Source organism: Salmo salar, chromosome 13 (genome assembly GCF_965601325.2).
Source record: "Salmo salar chromosome 13, fSalSal1, whole genome shotgun sequence".
In the NCBI taxonomy this organism is placed as follows: Eukaryota; Metazoa; Chordata; class Actinopteri; order Salmoniformes; family Salmonidae; genus Salmo; species Salmo salar.
The window spans coordinates 11795291-11817129 of record NC_138303.1 but is presented as its reverse complement, the minus strand read 5'-3'; the positions used below and the strand labels follow the sequence as shown (position 1 = coordinate 11817129).

The 21839-nt window shown below is 47.2% G+C and overlaps 1 protein-coding gene across 1 annotated transcript in view; it reads left to right on the top strand.

Annotated features, from left to right (window-relative positions):
- Positions 1-379: 379 nt before the first annotated feature.
- The window catches only part of LOC106566398 (uncharacterized), a 41233-nt gene continuing 19773 nt past the window's right edge, over positions 380-21839 (top strand). Inside the window, exons 1-22 of the mRNA XM_082959684.1 lie at positions 380-700; positions 1002-1240; positions 1503-1651; positions 1989-2117; positions 2520-2693; positions 2840-3013; positions 3307-3480; positions 4437-4592; positions 4925-5132; positions 5659-5798; positions 5913-6063; positions 6505-6608; positions 6811-6932; positions 8663-8713; positions 9428-9640; positions 10150-10290; positions 10786-10900; positions 11068-11151; positions 19100-19201; positions 19314-19453; positions 19660-20872; positions 21495-21638. Coding sequence (XP_082815810.1) covers positions 557-700; positions 1002-1240; positions 1503-1651; positions 1989-2117; positions 2520-2693; positions 2840-3013; positions 3307-3480; positions 4437-4592; positions 4925-5132; positions 5659-5798; positions 5913-6063; positions 6505-6608; positions 6811-6932; positions 8663-8713; positions 9428-9640; positions 10150-10290; positions 10786-10900; positions 11068-11151; positions 19100-19201; positions 19314-19453; positions 19660-20872; positions 21495-21638 — 4267 coding nt within the window. The 5' untranslated portion in view covers positions 380-556. The remainder of the gene's footprint in view (positions 701-1001; positions 1241-1502; positions 1652-1988; positions 2118-2519; positions 2694-2839; positions 3014-3306; positions 3481-4436; positions 4593-4924; positions 5133-5658; positions 5799-5912; positions 6064-6504; positions 6609-6810; positions 6933-8662; positions 8714-9427; positions 9641-10149; positions 10291-10785; positions 10901-11067; positions 11152-19099; positions 19202-19313; positions 19454-19659; positions 20873-21494; positions 21639-21839) is intronic.

Below are 21839 nucleotides of genomic sequence, written 5' to 3'. Positions count from 1 at the left end.
AATAATGGCTGGAACGGAGCGAATGGAACGGCATCGAACTCATGGAAACCATGTGTTTGATGTATTTGATATCATTCCACTTATTTCCGCTCCAGTCATTACCACGAGCCCTGTCCTCCCTAATTAAGGTTCCACCAATCTCCTGTGATCCTTGTACATGTCAAAACGGAACAAAAAAAGTTAGATATTTGGGATACATTTGTAGATTACTACATTTTGGAAACCCCCTGAACAATAACATAATGCTCACTCCCAGTGGGAGGGGTAATGACTGGAAGAGAGATAGAGAGAGAGAGAGAGAGAGAGAGAGAGAGAGAGAGAGAGAGAGAGAGAGAGAGAGAGAGAGAGAGAGAGAGAGAGAAAGGGGGTGGAGGTTAAGAGGGTGACTAAGACTAAGAGCATAAATACTGAACCCAAAGCACAAAGCACCAAAGGAGAACATCCTATCCACTACAAGCTTTGTTACTGCCACTGAGAGTCCCTTCATTGGCTGTCTGGCACATCATAGTATCTTCTCTATTACTTTGGGCGACTTTCATCTTACCTTGGTCTCACCATGAGATCTCACCATAGAGTTCTGGTTTTCCTAGTGTTGGCAATGTGCACAGTAGGTGGATGGTGCGTTCCCCTGAAGAAAACCGTGTCTGTCACCTTCCCTGGAGATGTCCTCAAGAACATGACGGATATGGAGCTGGCAGACGTGAGTAGCAGATGCATAGAAACGCATTAAATGTTCTAGCTTTTTAAACCTATAAACAGATTTCATTTGTCGTGAAAACAAAACATACAGCCTGGGCTGTGTGTGGAGGATTGCGAAAATAAATTTGGCGAATTGTCCATCGTGTCTCAATGTCATGACTTATAATATAAACCTAAAGTCAATCGATCTAAATGGAGTAATTTCTAATTATATGTAATTATCTCAACATTTGCAATCTCATTATATGCACTTATCTAATTATCTATTAAATCTGGTTGCATTCATTGTTTCCTACCTCCAGAGCTACCTGAAGAGGTTTGGCTACATGAACGTCCAGCACCGCAGTGGTTTCCAGTCCATGGTGTCCACCTCCAAGGCTCTGATGAGAATGCAGAGGCAGATGGGGTTGGAAGAGACAGGGACGCTGGACAAGTCTACGGTAGCAGCCATGAAGGCACCTCGCTGTGGGGTCCCTGATGTACGCTCCTACCAGACCTTTGACGGGGACCTGAAATGGGATCATCATGATGTTACATACAGGTACTGTGAAGGGGATTATGTGGGACTGGTTTAGGGTTCTAGCATTAGGGTTGGGGTAATCTCATCCACCCAGTCGGTAGCAATTGAGCGTGTGGACGAAGTTAGGGTTACAGGTATAGTGTGTGGAGATGTTAAAGCCAGGTATGCACAGTGTAACAATGGCCTGGAAATACTATATGATTTATAGCAAACAGAGCAAGTAGCTAAACATGTGGCCGTTCAAGCCTCAGTTGCCTTCATAGTGAGTTACTTTTCTCTCTAGGATCCTGAACTACTCTCCAGACATGGAAGCGTCTCTGATAGACGATGCCTTCGCCAGAGCCTTCAAAGTGTGGAGTGATGTCACCCCTCTCACCTTCACGCGTCTGTTTGACGGCACCGCCGACATCATGGTGTCATTTGGAAAAGCAGGTAAGAAGGGATGCAGTAACTGTATGCAGCCTGGGATCCAAACTGATGCTCTGTTTCACCAATTGCTTCACTTCAGTGAAACGGAGCATATCAGTTTTGGATTTCAAGGCTATGCAATATGTGCCATACAATCTCTGAAAGCATCAATTAAACAGCCTCGGCCTCCCAGAACATTTACATTTTTAAAACATATCTCTAAGTTGAAGAATACACATCCAAATGAATCTTTATTGAAGAAACATGAAAGGAAGGAACTGAACTGACCAAATTGAAATATATTTGACCCCAACCCTGCATGAAATTAATGGAATTAATTCATTGCCTTGTTATTTTCCAGATCATGGAGACGGCTACCCCTTCGATGGTAAGGACGGCCTTCTGGCCCACGCCTTCCCCCCTGGTGAGGGCATACAGGGAGACGCCCACTTTGACGATGACGAAAACTGGACCCTTGGCAAAGGAGCAGGTAAGCATGGAGGTGTATAGTCAATCCTGGCTGTTTCAGTCAGTCAGTATTTCATGGAGCTAGGTCTCCCCGTAGTGTCCAGTATTTCATGGAGCTAGGTCTCCCAGTAGTTTCCAGTATTTCATGGATATTGGTCTACCCGTAATGTCCAGTATTTAATGTAGCTAGGTCTCGCCCTAGTGTGAAGTATTTCATGATGCTAGGTCACCCCGTAGTGTCCATTTTAAGCATCTTATTGACTGAGATTGAACTGAACTATGTGCCTCTGCCAACATCCCCACATCATCTGTAGGATTGAAATCTTGAGCTGCTGTGAACCATCTTATTATATGTATTTAATCATGTTTGAAATAGCTATTGTTGACAATTGCTCCCAATAAAAACATAACTTTTTTGTTCTAGCTGTGAAGACTAGCTTTGGCAACGCAGAGGGTGCCCTGTGCTACTTCCCTTTTTCCTTCGAGGGCAAGCAGTACTCCACGTGCACCACAGAGGGGCGCTCTGACAACCTGCCCTGGTGTGCCACCACAGCCGACTACGGCAGAGATAAGAAATTCGGCTTCTGTCCAAGTGAACGTAAGATTGATAGTTAATACTTGAGAGGAATGATTGGTCAGAAAGTATTTTAGACAGAGTTTGCTTTGACATGCCTCTAATCATATGCCCCCTGTCTCTCTACCTCTTTCTCTCTCTTGCTCCCTCTCTCCTTTTCTCACACACAGTTCTGTACACATTCGACGGAAACAGCAACGGCAAAGAATGTGTGTTCCCCTTCGTGTTCCAGGGGGAGACATATGAAGGTTGCACGACAGAGGGTCGCAGTGATGGATACCGCTGGTGTTCCACCACAGACAACTTTGACAAGGATAAGAAATATGGCTTCTGTCCCAACAGAGGTGAGGGAGTATCACCTTTACAACCACTACCAGACCTGGGTTCAAATAGTATTATTTTTATTTCAAATACGTTGAATGTTTTATTGATTCTGTCTGGAGAGTCAGATGGGCAGGGTTTGCATTTTTGGGACTATTCCAATGGTTCCATTGCTCCAGGAAACCTCAATCAAGCACAGCTAAAGAAAACAAATAGTATTTGAACCCAGGGCTGATTACTGTCACACATACATTAATCACTAGCCTGCCTTCAGTGACACATGTTCCCTAATAGTGTTGTGTCTGTGTTATGACAGATACGGCTGTGATTGGTGGAAACTCTGAGGGAGAGCCGTGCCAGTTCCCCTTTGTCTTCCTGGGGAAGAAGTATGACTCATGCACCAGCGAGGGACGGGGAGACGGCAGGCTGTGGTGCGCTACCACCAGCGACTTTGACGCAGACACGAAATGGGGCTTCTGCCCAGATAGGGGTGAGTGACATAGACAGCGTAAGTGCACCTACCGTCTGACTCAAACTGCTGGCTGACAGTCAGAGACAACGTCAGTGCACCTACCATGCTGACTCAAACTGTTGGCTGACAGTCAGAGACAGCGCAAGTGCACCTACCATGCTGACTCAAACTGCTGGCTGACAGTCAGAGACAATGTCAGGGCACCTACCATGCTGATTCAAACTGCTGGCTCAGATCATTTACTTTCAAAATGCCCTTTCCAGCACAATTCTAGGTATATGCGTAACCAGGCTAGCGCAGTATAGCTCATCTTGGTTCAATAGTGTGGAAAGTGTATATTCCTGTAGGTGCACTAGCCTGGTCCCAGATCTGTTTTCTCCTTCTATAGCCTAATCCCAGATCTGTTGTCTCCTTCTATAGCCTGGTCCCAGATCTTTTGTCTCCTTCTATAGCCTGGTCCCAGATCTGTTGTCTCCTTCTATAGCCTAACCCCAGATCTGTTGTCTCCTTCTATAGCCTAATCCCAGATCTTTTGTCTCCTTCTATAGCCTGGTCCCAGATCTATTGTCTCCTTCTATAGCCTAACCCCAGATCTGTTGTCTCCTTCTATAGCCTAATCCCAGATCTTTTGTCTCCTTCTATAGCCTAACCCCAGATCTGTTGTCTCCTTCTATAGCCTAATCCCAGATCTTTTGTCTCCTTCTATAGCCTGGTCCCAGATCTGTTGTCTCCTTCTATAGCCTGGTCCCAGATCTGTTGTCTCCTTCTGTAGCCTGGTCCCAAATCTGTTGTCTCCTTCTATAGCCTGGTCCCAGATCTGTTTGTGCTCGAGCCAACTCCATTACTGTAATTTTACAGCCAAACATGACAATGATTGACGGGTAGTTGGCATGATAGCAGACTGACACTCATGCCATAAGTGCACACCACAACTGACTTAATGATGTGTTTCTACTCACCCTCTCCTCTTTCAGGCTACAGTCTCTTCCTGGTTGCGGCCCACGAGTTTGGTCATGCCCTGGGTCTGGACCACTCCAACATCAGAGACGCCCTCATGTATCCCATGTACAGCTACGTTGAAGACTTCTCCCTACATGGAGATGATGTTGAGGGCATTCAGTATCTCTATGGTATGATATTATCACAATATGACATGATTACACAATATCCCTAGTCTGGTCCTAGATCTGTTTGTGCTTTCTTGACTGACAACGACCATAGGAGTTGGCAAAACAAACAGACCTTGCACCAGGCTGCAATATCATGTGATCCCACAGAATTCACAACATACATACATACATACATACATACATACATACATACATACATACATACATACATACAACAACGCAGTATTTCCCTCTATCACCACAGAGACCAGATGGTAATTGAACAACAATGACAATAGTTAAGTGTTGTTCATTTCATTCATTGCCTTCCTTCCCACTATCTTCCCACCCAGGATCCAAGACAGGCCCTGACCCCACACCCCCTGGGCCCCCCATCCCTACACCTGGTCCCAGCGATGAGCCTGAGCCCAACACCCCCACTACCACCACTACCAGCCCCACCACCACACACCCTGTGGACCCATCCCAGGACCCCTGCCAGATCAACAAGTTCGACACCATCACAGAGATCGATGGAGACCTGCACTTCTTCAAGGACGGGTGAGCAACCTTTTAAAAAAGAAGGTTGCTTTGCGGTCAAACAGTAGAACCTTTTTGAGGGCTTTGATGTTAAATGGGTGTTGTGCCCTTTTAAGAGAGCACAAGAGTTGTGAGATAAGGGAGAGATAACTGGAGAGAGATACAGGACAGAGTTATGGGCTAAAGGAGCGATAACCAGAGAGAGATACAGGATAGAGTTATGAGCTACAGGGAGAAATAACCAGAGATACAGGATAGAGTTATGAGCTAAGGGAGAGATAACCGGAGAGAAAAACAGGATATACAATGTAAGAGTACAGGACAGAATGTAAATAAACAAGCCAAGGATTCACATATTCCTTACACTGGATTTCCCTTTTACTACTAAGAACATCTACACCACAAGGACCATAAGAGCTCATGAACACTTTTTGGTTCATTATAGCACAATTTCTTCTGACAGTGTAGCCCATTATCTTACAATGTAGAATATAATTATACATTATTGCTAAATTCATAATTGTGATGTTTTTTGCTGATCCAACAGGCAATATTGGAGGCTGTCAAGCAAGACTGACGGTGGACTGAAGGGTCCGTTCTCCATGTCTGAGAGGTGGCCAGCTCTGCCAGCCGTTGTTGACACGGCCTTTGAGGACCTTGTAACAAAGAAAATCTACTTCTTCTCAGGTAAACAAAATTCTGATTTTTTTTTACACACACACACACACACACACACACACACACACACACACACACACCGCAGACGACATCACTCTAAGCTTTGTCTCTGTTGTCCCACAGGCACCAGGTTCTGGGTGTATACAGGACAGAGTCTCCTGGGACCCCGCAGCATTGACAAACTGGGTCTGCCCTCTACTGTAGAGAAGGTGGAGGGAGCACTACAGAGAGGGAAAGGCAAGGTGCTGCTCTTCAGTGGAGAGAACTACTGGAGGTGAGTGAAGTGTCAATGTCCCGTTTACAAGTACAGTGAAATGCCTTTCTTGCTAGCTCTAAAACACAAAAAAAATGCAGTAATCAATATCAATTTAGTACTAAAAAAGAACATAAGGTAGAACAAAAACCTGAGTTCAGGAAGGAGGGTGTGTTGAGATAAGGTTGTGGGTTCAAGTTCTGAAGGGATTGTCATCGCATACACACACTAGAAATGCATGCACTCACTGTATTGTAAATTGCTTTGGATAAAAGTGACTGCTAAGCAGCAGAATATTGTTAGAAGTTATATTATCATAACCTAGAGAATACTGACCTAAAATGTAACTAGAAGATGAAGAGGATCAGAAGAGCTCAAGGAAGGGTTAAACTTATAACTATTTACTGTATCTGTAGGTCTGTGTTTTGTAATAACCAAACCAAATGTATCTGATCCTTACAGGCTGGATGTGAAGGGCCAGAATATCGACAAGGGATATCCCCGCTTCACAGACATTGTCTTCGGGGGTGTTCCCAATGATGCTCATGATGTCTTCCACTTCAAGGGTAAATATTACATTATTAATTTACTCTGTGTGTAGACCTTTAAAAGGGGCCTTATTTTATTCTACATGAAGCAAAAAAATATTACAGCAAACTGTCAGTTTAGTTTGTACTTTCTTATCAAAGTTAGACACATTACAATCATGTAGTAACTCACAATCATGTTATAACTCCTCATAACGTATTGTGATTGTTTCTACTCTAGGCCACATCTACTTCTGTCGGGATCGTTTTTACTGGCGAATGAACTCTAGGAGACAGGTAGACCGTGTGGGATACGTGAAGTACGATATCCTGAAGTGTACCGACTCCTCCAACTACCGCTACTGAGCTACTTTACCCATAGAAATTGACATACTAGAATGAGTATCCCCATTCAAGTCAGTATTTCGTGACAGTCTAAGGGGCCATCTCGGTTCTAGTATGTATATTTCTATGGCACTGTTTCTGGGCTGAATATTTAAGAACCTTTCCAACAGGATGTTCATTCTTAGCCTGAGTCCCAGATTTGTTTGTGCTGTCTTGCCAACTTATTGCTATGCCATGATGTGAGAATTATGCAGATGAGTGTTTGTGGTACTGTTGGTGTAAGGGGTGCCGTTTGTAAAGTTGAAACAACACCCCAGTTTGTGTGCTTTGTATGATGGTGAAATATTGCCCCCCAGTTGATTCAGGTCAAACCAAATGATACACATGTATGGGCAATTTCCTTCTAACTGTGTGAGTAAATGGGTTTATTGTCCTCTAGTCTAGGGTCCAGAGACAGATAACCACAGCCCTGAAATAACGATTTTAGCACTAGCAGATCCGATTCACAATCTGTTGGTGCTTAAGCCTATCTGCCTGGCGCAGATATTTTTGATGAGCCATGAATTTGTATGTATATTACCCTCTGGTTTTATTTTTGTGTTCAACAATGCAATGTTGGTTTATTTGGTGTTATTTTATATTTCTGAACTGGCTCAAAAGCCATGTATTTTGCACTGGATGTCACGCATTGGTGTCTCCATCACTTTTAAGTTATTTTGTAAGTAAATCAATGTTTTGTATTAGAACTGGAAATTCAATAAACAAATAGCACTTCATTATTAGTTGTTGTCATTTTAACTGTATAGCTAACTAATCATCTTGTGCAGCTGTCACCAAGCCTCTTCCTCTCTGCTGTCAACACAATGAGGTTCCGCAAAATAGTTGGAGCTATGCCTGTTTTTTGTTGTTGTTGAATGTCCACACAGCTGACAGAGCCAAACATCCAGCGTTATTAAGGTGCCACTGCCACTGCTACATTATAAGAAATCTAAGTAAATAGATACGTTGTAACATCTAACCATGGTTATACAATCTTCAAGATTATATTTTACAATTGTAACAAGCAGCTTGACGCAACATCGTAAGAAGCTCGATATTACACTTGATATTACTGCGCTGCTCGTAGTCAAATTCTGTAATACGTCTTCCTCTGGAAACAATAGTCCTATACATTCCCCAAACATCTAAATATACTCTTAATTCTCTTTATTGAGTATAATCGTTTAATACGATTAATTGGGGGGGGGGAAAGCTGCCCTTAACATAATGAAACTGCAAGGAGAACCTTTTAAAGCTGCTTCCACTTTAGCAAAACAGAATAAGATCCGGTTTGTCGAACAGGAAGCAAGGAGATACTGATGGCGCCCGACTAGAATGGAGTAGCAATTATCGCGTACAACTTCTTATACTGTTTGGCGTGTCTACTAAGTCATAAACGAATTCAACTCGCAATACACGGTAAGTAAAAATCCCACAGGATCTCGTGTTATATAGATAAATTAATTACATTTTCTTCAGGAACGAGCGTTGGGCGATCTGTTTTTTGCTGAGGCCCTCGAGGCCCCACGCCTTGGTAGGTTGTATAATGCCTGAATGCAAAACGAAGGCTGGCGGGAAATGGCGGAGCAGGCAGGAGGGAGGGCAGCTAGGCTTGTTTAAATCATAAAGAGGGGTCGTTATTAGCTACACGCTCGACTCCAGATGTGTTTAGCTAGAGTTGTCAAAAATAAAAACGACAATAATGGCTATATTTGACCTGTTATGCCACCGACCTTGTTGCATGTGTTGTGCAACCTCATGTAAGCGGTACTATATTACCAGGATCTGACGGGCTTATCCAAGAACGAACATTAGCTGGCTAACTAACCTTGCTGTCTTCCTAGCAAAGCTGCTATTACTAGCTAGTTTAGCTACTAGCTAGTAAACTTGGCTTTCACTTTGGCTATCTAAGCACAAAGAAGAAGAAACCACGTCCAATGTGATTAAGTTACAGTTAGCCATGTAGCTAACTAGCTAGCTACTGTATGTTCATCAGTATGTATGTTCATCATTGTTTACCTTCACACTCAAAGACCAACAGAAAGGAGTCCGTTCAACAAAGCACCCTCACAAATGCTACTCTAGAGAAACACCTCTAACTGATATGCAATAAGCTGCAATTCTTTAAAAAAATGTATGGGCATTTAACACAATCAGTATCCAATTAAAAGTACACTCCATGTGAAAAAATAGGCTAATGCCAGAAGATGGATATTCGATAGACGTATGATAGTTGAAAACTGGTATCCATCATCAATATAGATGTCTCTAGTGTGACCATGACTGTCCTAAGGATGGAAATGAGTCAGATGGCTCGAGAGTTACAGCATTATGTTGACAATGCTAAGGTTGTGGGTTTGATTCCCTCACACACTGAACATGTCATCCAGTCTCTTTGGATACTGAAGTTCCCTCTGGGGAAAATGAACATTATATTCTAAAAGCTCTGCTATGGACCATATTTTATATACTAGATGGAAGGGGAGATAGAGGTGGAGAGCAGCAGTGATGTGGGTCCGTCAGGGTCCGGGATGGAGGAGCCATCGGAGAGCGGTATGGGCATGGAGTCCTCAGAGGCCATGTCTGCAGACAGCAGTGATGCAGCGGCTCACCATCACAGCCAGCACCACCACGGCATTGCCCCAGAGTCAGACTGCCACGTGGGACAGAGCTCAGAGGGGGTCCTGGTATGAACAACAACACTGAACTGTTCAGAATCATCAAACTTTAATGCTATGTAACATACAAGAGATACAAACCATTAGCATCTGTGTAATAAAGTCAAAAGTAATACACTTAAAGCCTGTGTGTTTGTAATGATAATCATAATACATTTTATAAAGCACTTTTTCAAGGATCCAAAGACGTCTATGTTTGATTGTCCTGGTTGGGGCTCTAGTGATTTGGTAACACTTTTATTTTGGATAGTCCCAAATAGATGGTTTGTAGATGTTCAATAACTGTCAACAACATTTCAACTAACTTATCTACTAACCTTAACCATTATCCTAACCCTAAACTTAACCCTAACCCTTATTCTCAACCTAACCCTAACCATAACAAGCAGTTGCTTATCAACAGATAGTTTGTTGACAGTATGACCATCTGTAGAGCATCTATATGGGACTATCCACAGTGACCTTAAGTTTTAGTTAGTCTCCATGTCCATGCCTCTCACCCGTGTTTCTGTTTCCAGGTGTTCCTACCAGAGACTAGCTCCAGTACGGATGTCACCCACCACAGGGCCACCGTCCACCTCCCAGACTCCTCCTCTGTGGCCCAGTGCACCAGCGTCTCCACTGTAACGCAGTCCATCCTGGTGTCTGGGTCAGCCCAGGTGAGCATCTCTAATATTCAAGCACACCTTGGTTCACCTCCATAGTACCCTTCCCCCCCCCTATTTATTTTTTTACTGGTGTACTACACTCTTTTCTTACTAGCATTGATTTAGCTAATAGCTGTGTTTCTTTTAGCTTTGACTTGGATTGACTGATGCGTGATAACTGTGTTTCTTTTAGGTTTGACTTGGATTGACTGATATATGGTTATTTTACCTACCTTAGTTGAAAGTCACTGATCATTAGTCACTTTGGATAGAAGGGGCGGCATGTAGCCTAGTGGTTAGATTGTTGGGCCAGTAACCGAAAGGTTGCTAGATCGAATCCCCAAGCTGACAAGGTACAAATCTGTTGTTCAGCCCCTGAACAATGCAGTTAACCAACTGTTCCTAGGCCGTCATTGTAAATAAGATTTATTTCTTAACTGACTTGCCTAGTTAAATGAAGGTTAAAAATACATTTAAAAAAACGTCATACCGTATATTGTATTACAGGTGATGGTTCACTCCAGCGCGGCGGTGTCTGACTCGACAGCCTCCACCTCCTCAGATCTGGGATCAGCCATAGACAAGATCATAGAGTCTACCATCGGACCCGACATCATGAATGGTGAGGGAATGAAAACATTTTCCCCGAAGGGAATTTGATTCCTATCAATCGTGAAAATATATAAAACATTAGACACAAACGTAACAATCAATGTCAGTACAACATACGCCATTCAGGTAATGTAATCTGTCCATCACAGTCAATATCTATGTATCATTGTTCTCCAGGTTGTATAGCAGTGACCAGTGCAGAGGACGGCGCTGCAGAGACCAGTGAGGGTCAGTATTTGATACTACAAGGATCAGATGATGGTGAGCTTTTCTCTCACAGGCTACAGTAACTAATTCCGCTTGTGTACAGTAGTTACAAAAACTCTCCGCTCATTGCTAGACAATCAAAATGCTATTACTAAAGTATTATGTAACAACATGCTAATAAAATGTTGCTTCAAAAGTAAATTAGTTTTTCTACATAGGCACAATAGTGTTTTAATGTTAAGTGTTAGTGAGAATGCTAACTGTAACAAAATATGGCTCTTAAGTATCGAAGGGAAACGAAACATTCCAAAACTGCCTTCTGGAATCAAATACAGCTGTTAGGTTCTAAATATCAGAGTAAGAACTCGACGGACTCTATGAAAGCATAAATCAAGTTTATTCACCCCAAAGGGTCGAACAGCTGAACAGACAAAAGACATAGTCACACAAGCACTGATATTTAACCCTTTCTCCTATGCTGAGTCTCCTCCTACACGTCTGAACAGCCAATGCATCTCTGTTGCTAGACAGAACCTTTCGTGATATCTGTTCTTCCTCACTTCATCTGACCTGACCTCTGCCTCAAAGTACAACGCTCCTCCCCAACTCACGGCTGATATGGTGACTGGTACCAGACTGTGTCTCTTCTCCTCCAGAGGATCCCTCCCCATAGCATCCCTGATGGCTAACAACAACATATTCTGACACAATGCAAACGTTATACATTCCCCTCTTTCCCTCAGTGAAAGGAATAAGTATGTTTCATGATTTTGTAAGTCAAGAAATCAGAAGCAAACACAGCCAAGGCAGGTTGAACATCATGTTTGTATTCTGAAAAAACTATCCCTTTAAAGATGGTATAGTGTGTTTTTGAAACAAAATATCATTGGTTGATTGGTTTGACTTGATTAGGTACACCTGGAGCGATGGACATTCAGGAGAATGGATATTTACAGAATGTAAAGATAGAAATGTATTGTGTAGATCAAATGAAGAGTTTAATTTCAAAAAGCTATAAATCAGGAAATGTTGGTAAATTAGCTTTTGTTGTTTAAAGAACTTATGAAAGAGATGTTTTTTCACCATCTTATCATGGAATGGGGTTGTTCAATGACGGACAAATAATCATGTTTTGTTGCAAAACGTTATATATCAACCTCACTCGCAGAGAAATGGGTAGTACTGCTTGATTTTACAGTCAAATGTGACAAATAACTACACTTTTAATAAAGAACTGTACAAATGATACATTTTGTGACATCAATATACACGGAGTATACAAAACATTAAGGACACCTGCTCTTTCCATGACATAGACTGACCAGGTGAATCCAGGTGAAAGCCATGATCTCTTATTGATGTCAATTGTTAAATCCACTTCAATCAGTGTAGATGAAGGGGAGGAGACAGGTTAAAGAAGGATTTTTAAGCCTTGAAACAATTGAGACATGGATTGTGTATGTGTGCTATTCAGAGGGTGAATGGGCAAGACAACAATTTAAGTGGCTTTGAACGGGGTATGGTAGTAGGTGACAGGCGCACCGGTTTATGTCAAGAACTGCAACGCTGCAGGGTTTTTCACGCTCAACAGTTTCCTGTGTATCAAGAATGGTCCACCACCCAAAGAACACCCAGCCAACTTGACACAACTGTGGGAAGCATTGTAGTCAACATGGGACCGCATCTCTGTGGAACGTTTTCAACACCATGTAGAGTCCATGTCCCGACGGATTGAGTCTGTTCTGAGGGGGAAAACGGGGGATGCAACTTAATATTAGGAAGGCGTCCTTAATGTTTTGTACACTCAGTGTATATATGAGATATTTTTTAAATAAAACATTTATCAATACAGTAATATGAGATCATGCATGTAAAGTATTTACGTTTGACATGTTAGTCATTTAGTAGATGCTCTTATCTAGAGCGACTTAGTTAGTGCATTTATCTTAAGATAGCTAGGTGAAACCACAAGTCAAAGGTTCCATATAGAAACTTATGAGAATGGTTCTTTATTGAATCTTCAAAAAGGGTTCTATAAAGAACCAAAAAGGGTTCCGCTATAGTTACAAGCCAAAGAACCCCTATCTGATACTATTTAGAACCATTGTTTTGTGTGTGTGTAAAGGACACAAACATTTTGTTTCAGCTAAACAATTGATATATAGCGTTTTGCAACAAAACCCCATTTTAATACACATCTAAAATCTATAAAATGAAGAATCTGAGAACAATAGTATTTTACACATACACACATGAAGGTACTCATAAGCAATTATTTCTGATTTAGAAATGTGAAATATTGTCACGATTCCCACCGACGGTGGCGCCCCCTCCTGCTCGGGTGGCGCTCGGCGGTCGTCGTCACCGGCCTATTAGCTGCCACCGATTCCCTTTTGCTTTTCCCTTTTTTTATTTTGTGACACCTGTGGTCAATTAGCCATTAGAGGGGCTATTTAGTTTAGCTGGCCCGCTCCTGTTCGTGCGGGATTAATGATTGTTTCTTGTGTGACGGCTTGTGTTCATGTCGACGTTGTTGTACGCCGCATGTATTTTCTCCCCTGTGTGTGGGAACATTTGTTTTTTTTTGGTGAGTGTATATTAAAAACACCACTACCCTGTGTTCGCTGGTTCCTGCGCCTCATTCCTCCTCCACAATTACCAAGCCTTAACAGAATCCCGCACCACGATAGAAGGCATGGAATCAGCGGGAGCAGCGGCCACTCCTCTGCCCTCGATGGAGGAACGCGTACTCCACCACACGACAGTCCTCCATTGCATCGGATCGGCAATGGACCAGATGATGGAGAGGATGGACAGATGGGAGAGAAGTGGTATCCTCTCTCCACCTCCACCTGCCCCGATACAGCCATCTTCGCCTCCCATGACGTCTGGCTCTGGCGCGCTTCGTCTGGCGCTCCCGAGGGAGTACGATGGGGCGGCGGCTGGGTGCCAGGGGTTTTTGCTCCAGCTTGAGCTGTACCTGGCCACCGTTAGACCTGCTCCCACGGGGGAGGAGAGCGTGAGTGCCCTCGTTTCCTGCCTGACGGGCAGAGCTCTGGAGTGGGCTAATGCGGTCTGGAACGGTCCAGACCCGGCGAGGGACCACTACCCGGAGTTCACCCGCCGCTTTCGGGCCGTGTTCGACCACCCTCCGGAAGGAAGAGCGGCGGGTGAACGGCTGTTCCACCTCAGGCAGGAGACGAGGAGTGCCCAGGACTTCGCGCTGGACTTCAGGACCTTGGCTGCTGGGGCGGGGTGGAACGACAGGGCCCTCATAGACCACTACCGCTGCAGTCTCCGGGCGGACGTCCGCAGGGAGCTGGCCTGTCGGGACAAACCTCTGTCCCTGGACGAACTGATAGATATGTCCATACGACTGGACAACTTGCTGGCTGCCCGCGGGCGTTCGGAGAGGGTCCTGCCCGTTCCACCCCCGTGCACCCCCGCCCCTACCCCTATGGAGGTAGGGGGGGCCGTGCCAAGGGGCACCGGAGGAGGTGGCTCCTCCTGCACCAGCTGTGGTCGGAGAGGACACACGGCCGACCGGTGCCGGAGGAGCCAGTCTGGGAGTCGAGATGGTAGGCAGAACACTTCTCGGTTACCTCAGGTGAGTCAGCACCAGATTCACCCAGAACCCCCTGTTGGTCATGTGTTTTTACCTGTTTTGTTTACTAAATTTTTTCCCTCTTCCCAGCATAGGGCGCTAGTCGATTCAGGCGCAGCTGGGAATTTTATGGACCGTGGACTTGCCATTAAGCTGGGCATTCCGCGGGTGCCGATAGATTCTCCTTTCCCCGTGCACTCCCTAGATAGCCGACCATTAGGGTCAGGGCTAGTCAGGGAGTCTACGGTGCCACTGGACATGGTAACGCTGGGGAATCATAAGAACGCATTCGTTTTTTCCTTATTGACTCGCCTGCGTTTCCGGTGGTGCTGGGGGTCCCCTGGCTGGCTGGTCACAATCCCCGTATTTCGTGGAAACAGGGGGTTCTCCAGGGGTGGTCAGAGGAGTGTTCAGGTAGGTGTCTAGGAGTTTCCATAGGTGCCACGTCAGTGGAGAGTCCAGACCAGGTGTCCACCGTGCGCATTCCCCCCGAATACGCCGATTTGGCGATCGCTTTTTGTAAAAAGAGGGCGACTAAATTACCACCTCATCGACAGGGGGATTGTGCGATAGATCTCCAGGTTAACGCTGCGCTTCCCAGGAGTCACGTGTACCCCTTGTCACAGGAGGAGACGGCGGCTATGGAGACATATGTCACGGAATCCCTGGGACAGGGGTACATTCGGCCCTCCATCTCACCCGCTTCCTCGAGTTTCTTTTTTGTGAAGAAAAAGGAGGGAGGTCTGCGTCCGTGCATTGATTACCGAGGTCTAAACGCTATTACGGTGGGGTTTAGTTACCCACTACCTCTCATCGCTACGGCGGTGGAATCATTTCACGGAGCGCAGTTCTTCACAAAACTGGATCTCAGGAGCGCGTATAACCTGGTGCGTATCAAGAAGGGAGACGAGTGGAAAACCGCCTTTAGTACCACATTGGGCCATTATGAGTACCTCGTCATGCCGTATGGGTTGAAAAATGCTCCAGCCGTCTTTCAATCCTTTGTTGACGAGATTCTCAGGGACCTGCACGGGCAGGGCGTGATTGTATATATCGATGACATTCTGATATTCCGCCACCCGCTCCGCGCATGTGTCCCTGGTGCGCAAGGTGCTTGGTAGACTGCTGAAGCATGACCTATACGTTAAGGCTGAGAAGTGTGAGTTTTCCAAACGAGCCGTCTCCTTTCTGGGTTATCGCATTTCCACCACGGGGGTGGTGATGGAGTGTGACCGCGTTAAGGCCGTGCGTAATTGGCCGACTCCAACGACGGTGAAGGAGGTGCAGCAGTTTTTAGGCTTTGCCAATTACTACCGGAGGTTTATCCGGGGTTTTGGCCAGGTAGCGGCTCCCATTACCTCACTGCTGAAGGGGGGGCCGGTGCGTTTGCGATGGTCGACGGAGGCGGACGGAGCCTTCAAGAAATTGAAGACGCTGTTCACCGACGCACCCGTGTTGGCGCACCCGGACCCGTCTTTAGCGTTCGTAGTGGAGGTGGACGCATCCGAGGCTGGGGTGGGTGTCGTGCTATCACAGCGCTCGGGTGCGCCATTGAAACTCCGCCCCTGCGCTTTCTTTTCGAAGAAGCTCAGTTCGGCGGAGCGTAACTACGATGTGGGGGACAGGGAGTTGCTAGCAGTGGTTAAAGCTTTGAGGGTGTGGCGGCACTGGCTTGAGGGGGCTAAACACCCCTTTCTCATCTGGACCGACCACCGAAACCTGGAGTACATCCGGGCAGCGAGGAGACTGAATCCACGTCAGGCGAGGTGGGCCATGTTCTTCGCCCGGTTTAGGTTTACCATCTCCTATAGACCGGGTTCCCTAAATACTAAGGCCGACGCGCTGTCCCGTCTCTATGACACGGAGGACCGGCCCATCGATCCAACTCCCATCATTCCAGCGTCTAGGCTGGTGGCACCTGTGGTATGGGAGGTGGACGCGGACATCGAGCGGGCATTGGTGTTGGAACCTGCGCCTGCGCAGGTGCCCGTGGGGCGCATGTATGTGCCGCTCGGTGTTCGTGATCGTTTGATTCGGTGGGCGCACACGCTACCTACTGCGGGTCATCCTGGTGAGGCGAGGACAGTGGGGAGTCTAAGGGGGAAGTACTGGTGGCCCACCTTAGCTAAGGACGTGAGGGCCTATGTCTCTTCCTGTTCGGTGTGTGCCCAGAGTAAGGCTCCTAGGCATCTACCAAGAGGGAAGTTACAGCCCCTCCCCGTTCCACAACGACCATGGTCGCACCTGTCCATTGACTTCCTGACAGATCTTCCCCCCTCTCAGGGGAACACGGCGATTCTGGTGGTTGTGGATCGGTTCTCTAAGTCCTGCCGTCTCCTCCCATTGCCCGGTCTCCCTACGGCCCTGCAGACTGCGGAGGCCCTATTTACCCACGTCTTCCGGCACTACGGGGTGCCGGAGGACATTGTCTCTGATCGAGGTTCCCAGTTCACATCCAGGGTCTGGAGAGCGTTTATGGAGCGGCTGGGGGTCTCGGTCAGTTTGACCTCCGGTTATCACCCCGAGAGCAATGGGCAGGCGGAGAGGGTGAACCAGGAGGTGGGCAGGTTCCTGAGGTCGTATTGCCAGGACCGGCCAGGGGAGTGGGCGAGGTATATTCCCTGGGCTGAGTTAGCCCAGAACTCACTTCGCCACTCCTCTACTAACATATCACCCTTTCAGTGTGTGTTAGGTTACCAGCCGGTCCTGGCACCATGGCACCGGAGTCAGACCGAGGCTCCTGCGGTGGAGGACTGGGTCCAGCACTCCAAGGAGACCTGGAGAGCCGTCCAGGACTCACTAAAGGAGGCCAGTGCACGGCAGAAGAGGAGTGCTGACCGCCACCGCAGTGAGGCGCCCGTGTTCGCACCGGGAGACAGGGTCTGGCTCTCGACCCGGAACCTGCCCCTCCGCGTGCCCTGCCGGAAGCTGGGGCCGCAGTGTGTGGGGCCCTTCAAAGTCCTGAGGAGGATAAACGAGGTGTGTTATCGGTTGCAACTCCCTTCCTATTACCGTATTAACCCCTCGTTTCATGTGTCTCTCCTCAGGCCGGTGGTAGCTGGTCCCCTTCACGAAGATGAGGTGCCGGAGGTCCCTCCGCCCCCTCTAGACATCGGGGGGTCCCCGGCGTACAGCGTAAGGGCCATTCTGGACTCGCGACACCGGGCGAGGGGCCTACAGTACCTCGTGGACTGGGAGGGGTACGGCCCGGAGGAGAGGTGCTGGGTGCCGGCGGCGGACGTCCTGGACCCATCTATGTTGAGGGAGTTCCACCACCTCCGTCCGGATCGCCCTGCCCCTCGCCCTCCGGGTCGACCTCGAGGCCGGTGTCGGCGCGCTGCGGGAGCCGCGCGTCAGGAGGGGGGTACTGTCACGATTCCCACCGACGGTGGCGCCCCCTCCTGCTCGGGTGGCGCTCGGCGGTCGTCGTCACCGGCCTATTAGCTGCCACCGATTCCCTTTTGCTTTTCCCTTTTTTTATTTTGTGACACCTGTGGTCAATTAGCCATTAGAGGGGCTATTTAGTTTAGCTGGCCCGCTCCTGTTCGTGCGGGATTAATGATTGTTTCTTGTGTGACGGCTTGTGTTCATGTCGACGTTGTTGTACGCCGCATGTATTTTCTCCCCTGTGTGTGGGAACATTTGTTTTTTTTTGGTGAGTGTATATTAAAAACACCACTACCCTGTGTTCGCTGGTTCCTGCGCCTCATTCCTCCTCCACAATTACCAAGCCTTAACAAATATGAAGAATGTGTGTATGTTGCGTTTTGGACAGAAGCTCTAAAGAAATGAATGTCAGATTGGAATAGTTGAGCATCACAACTTATTTATACTTCTTTGTACAAAAATATCATTAGTTAATTGGTTTCACTTGATAATGTACACCTGGGGCAATGGACATTCAAGAGAATGGACATTTACACAATGTTCAGATAGAAATGTATTGCGTAGATCAACTATAACTTGTCAGGATAGGATAGGAGATTGTATGTGCTCTATTCATTATATTTCTATATCCAACATGCAGTTCCAGATCCATGCCTGCCATTAGTGAAGGCAGCCAATCCAACATACAGTTCCAGGCACAGCCCTGCCATTGGTTGAAGACAGCCAATCCAACATCAGTTCCAGATACAGCCCTGCCATTAGTTGAAGGCACCCAATCCAATAGTTTCAGAAAAGGAGTCACTTCCTGACATCTGTATTCAGATAGTTGTAGTCACCTCCAAAGTTACTATTTGTCCCCTGGAAAGATAATTACTTTCCACAAAGCAGAGTTAAAACTAGAGTTATCCAGGTTTGTACTAGACCCAGACAGAGAGTTACTTTCCACAAAGCAGAGTTAAAACTAGAGTTATCCAGGTCTGACCCGTGTCGTTTCTCCCTCTCCTATGGTAGCTCACACGTCATCCTCGGCCCTGTCCAGCCATCACCGCATCACCATCGAGGCTCTGGGAGAGGGTCCTACCTCCACCTGCCACGACCAGGGAGACATGCAGGGTATGAAATATGCAACGTATGCCAGTGGGTTGCCATGAAAGAACATTGAAACATAGAGATTTCAAGTGAATGCTGTCCCTTTTTTTTCATAAAATGTTTTATGTCATGCAAGATAACCTGCACCCTGACCAGCCAGACCAGCCCTCTGGCAGCCACTACCCAGACCATGAGGACCAGGACAACCAGCCCCAGCACTCCCACGCATCTCAGTACATGGACTGTAGCGGTGGAGACGTAGACGGACCTGACCAGGTAAGGGGCAGACACGATTTAGTTTTTTTTGAGTCACGTTTGAAAACACACCTTTTAAGTCAAGGATTTAATTGTTATTTTAGAAATCCTTCTTGTTTTATCTCCTTTATGGCTTTTCAGTTTCTTTTATTCCGTTGTTCTACGGTAAAGTGTGTTACATTTTTAAATGCAGTTTTAAATAAAGTTTAACTATTTGATTTGACCAGACTGGAGAGTCGTCCTCCTCGTATGTAGACGACGAGGAACCTGACCAGACTAGGATCTCGTCCCGGTCTCTGTCCCGCTTCCCGGAGTACGGTGTAGTCGACAACTCTGACCAGGACCTGCGGGGGTACGTGGAGGGTAGCGGAGCCGCCGACTCCAATCCCTCGTCCCCTGGCATTCGACGACGCCACTCTCACTATGTTGTGGACTGCAGTGCGGGGACGGAGGTGTACCTGGAGTGTGACGAGGATTTGAGGCCACAGCACTCTCAGAGCTACATCGACAGCAGCAGCAGAGCTAACCACTCCCAGGGTCACCTAACCCTGCCTAACCACTCCCAGAGTCACCGAACCCTGCCTAACCACTCCCAGGGTCACCTAACCCTGCCTAACCACTCCCAGAGTCACCGTACCCTGCCTAACCACTCCCAGAGTCACTGTACCCTGCCTAACCACTCCCAGAGTCACCGTACCCTACAGCAGTATGTGGAGTTTGTTGCTGCAGATTCAGAGCAGCCCGGTTGTTCCAACTACCAGGATCAGGAAGGGCAAAGGGAGGACCCAAACAAGAGCCCAGACCAGAACCAGGGCCCAGACCAGGACCCAGACCAGCCACAGCACTCTGACCAGCAGCAGCCCCAGCACTCCCACTACATGGAGACCACCAGCAGCAGCACTGGCCCAGAGGCCTCCCCGGGGCGGTACACTGGGATAGGGGAGGGAGGCGAGGGCTCCTCCACAGACCACCACCACCCCGAGGCAGACACTGTGGGATCAGACCACCACCACCCTGAGGCAGACACCGTGGGATCAGGCACAGACCACCACCCCCAGGCAGACACAGCAGGCTCAGCAGAGGCTATGGAGTGCACAGAGAGCCAGCCTGGCCCTTACATCAGCAGCAGTGGGACCTACTTCTCCCGCCTGGAGCCTGAGGTTGAGGGGGCCCCTGAGCCTCAGTGGTCCCCCAGTCTGGGGAGGCCTTTCAGGGGAGAGGAGGGCGGCATGGTGCGGGGGTCTAGAACTTCAGCCGTGGAGGAGGGGGCCGGGGCTGGAAGAGGACCAGGGGTCACCGTCCCCCACACCATGGCTGAACTGGAGGAGATGATGGAGGTGGTGATCGTTCAGCAGTTCAAATGCAAGATGTGTCCCTACAAGAGCGTCTCCAAAGACACCCTCATCAACCACATGAGAGACAGGCACTTCAAACCCACAGGTACAGTAGCCCCATCCCATCTCGAGAGAACTGAGAGACAGGCACTTCAAACCCACAGGTACAGTAGCCCCAATCCATCTAGAGCGAACTGAGAGACAGGCACTTCAAACCCACAGGTCAGTAGCCCCATCCCACCTAGAGAGAACTGAGGGAAGAAAGACACATAAACATACAGTACAGGAGGCAGCCATCTATGAATTAATCACTAGTATTGATCCTCAGTTTAGACGTAGACCTAGACACATCTGAGGGCAGAAACTGAATTCAAATGGAATCAAACTTTATTAATCCTCAATTGAAATAATTAGATTAAAACTATTTATCCTCAGCTTAATTAATTAGATTACAACTTTTATTTATCCCCCTGGGGAAAATAGACTAATACAACCTTTTTATCATTTACCGAACGTGCGCTCTGCCAACGAGGCCTGTATGGAATATGATCAAATAAAACGAGATAGTGCTTTATTAACTCCTAAACTGAGGTTCTGCGCTCCACTAGAAACTAAAAGGAATATGCCTAAATCAATCCCCAAAGGGAAAAATTGGATTTGATTGAGCTGATTGATGGTCCTGAATGGAATACAATGATCTGATTGGTGGTGTGCTGTGTGACTTCCAGGTGGCCCCCCTCCTAAGAAGCGTGGTCGGCCCAGGCGTAGTGATACGTTGGCCCGTCAGCAGGCTGAGGTGAAACCAGAGCCACAGCCTGAGGAGGCAGAGGACGAAGACATCGTAGACGCTGGGGCCATCGATGACTCTGAAGGTACGTTGAGATCCATGATCCATCCAAGTTTTTTTTATATAAGCACTTGTCACAAGAAGCCGATAGCCGGTCGGTCGGTCAGCTGGATGGTCAGCCGGGCGGTCAGTTGGTTGGTTAACCGGTCAGTCGGTCGGTCAGTTAGCCCGTTAGCCGGTCGGTCGGTCAGCTGGACTGTCAGCCGGGCGGTCAGTTGGTTGGTTA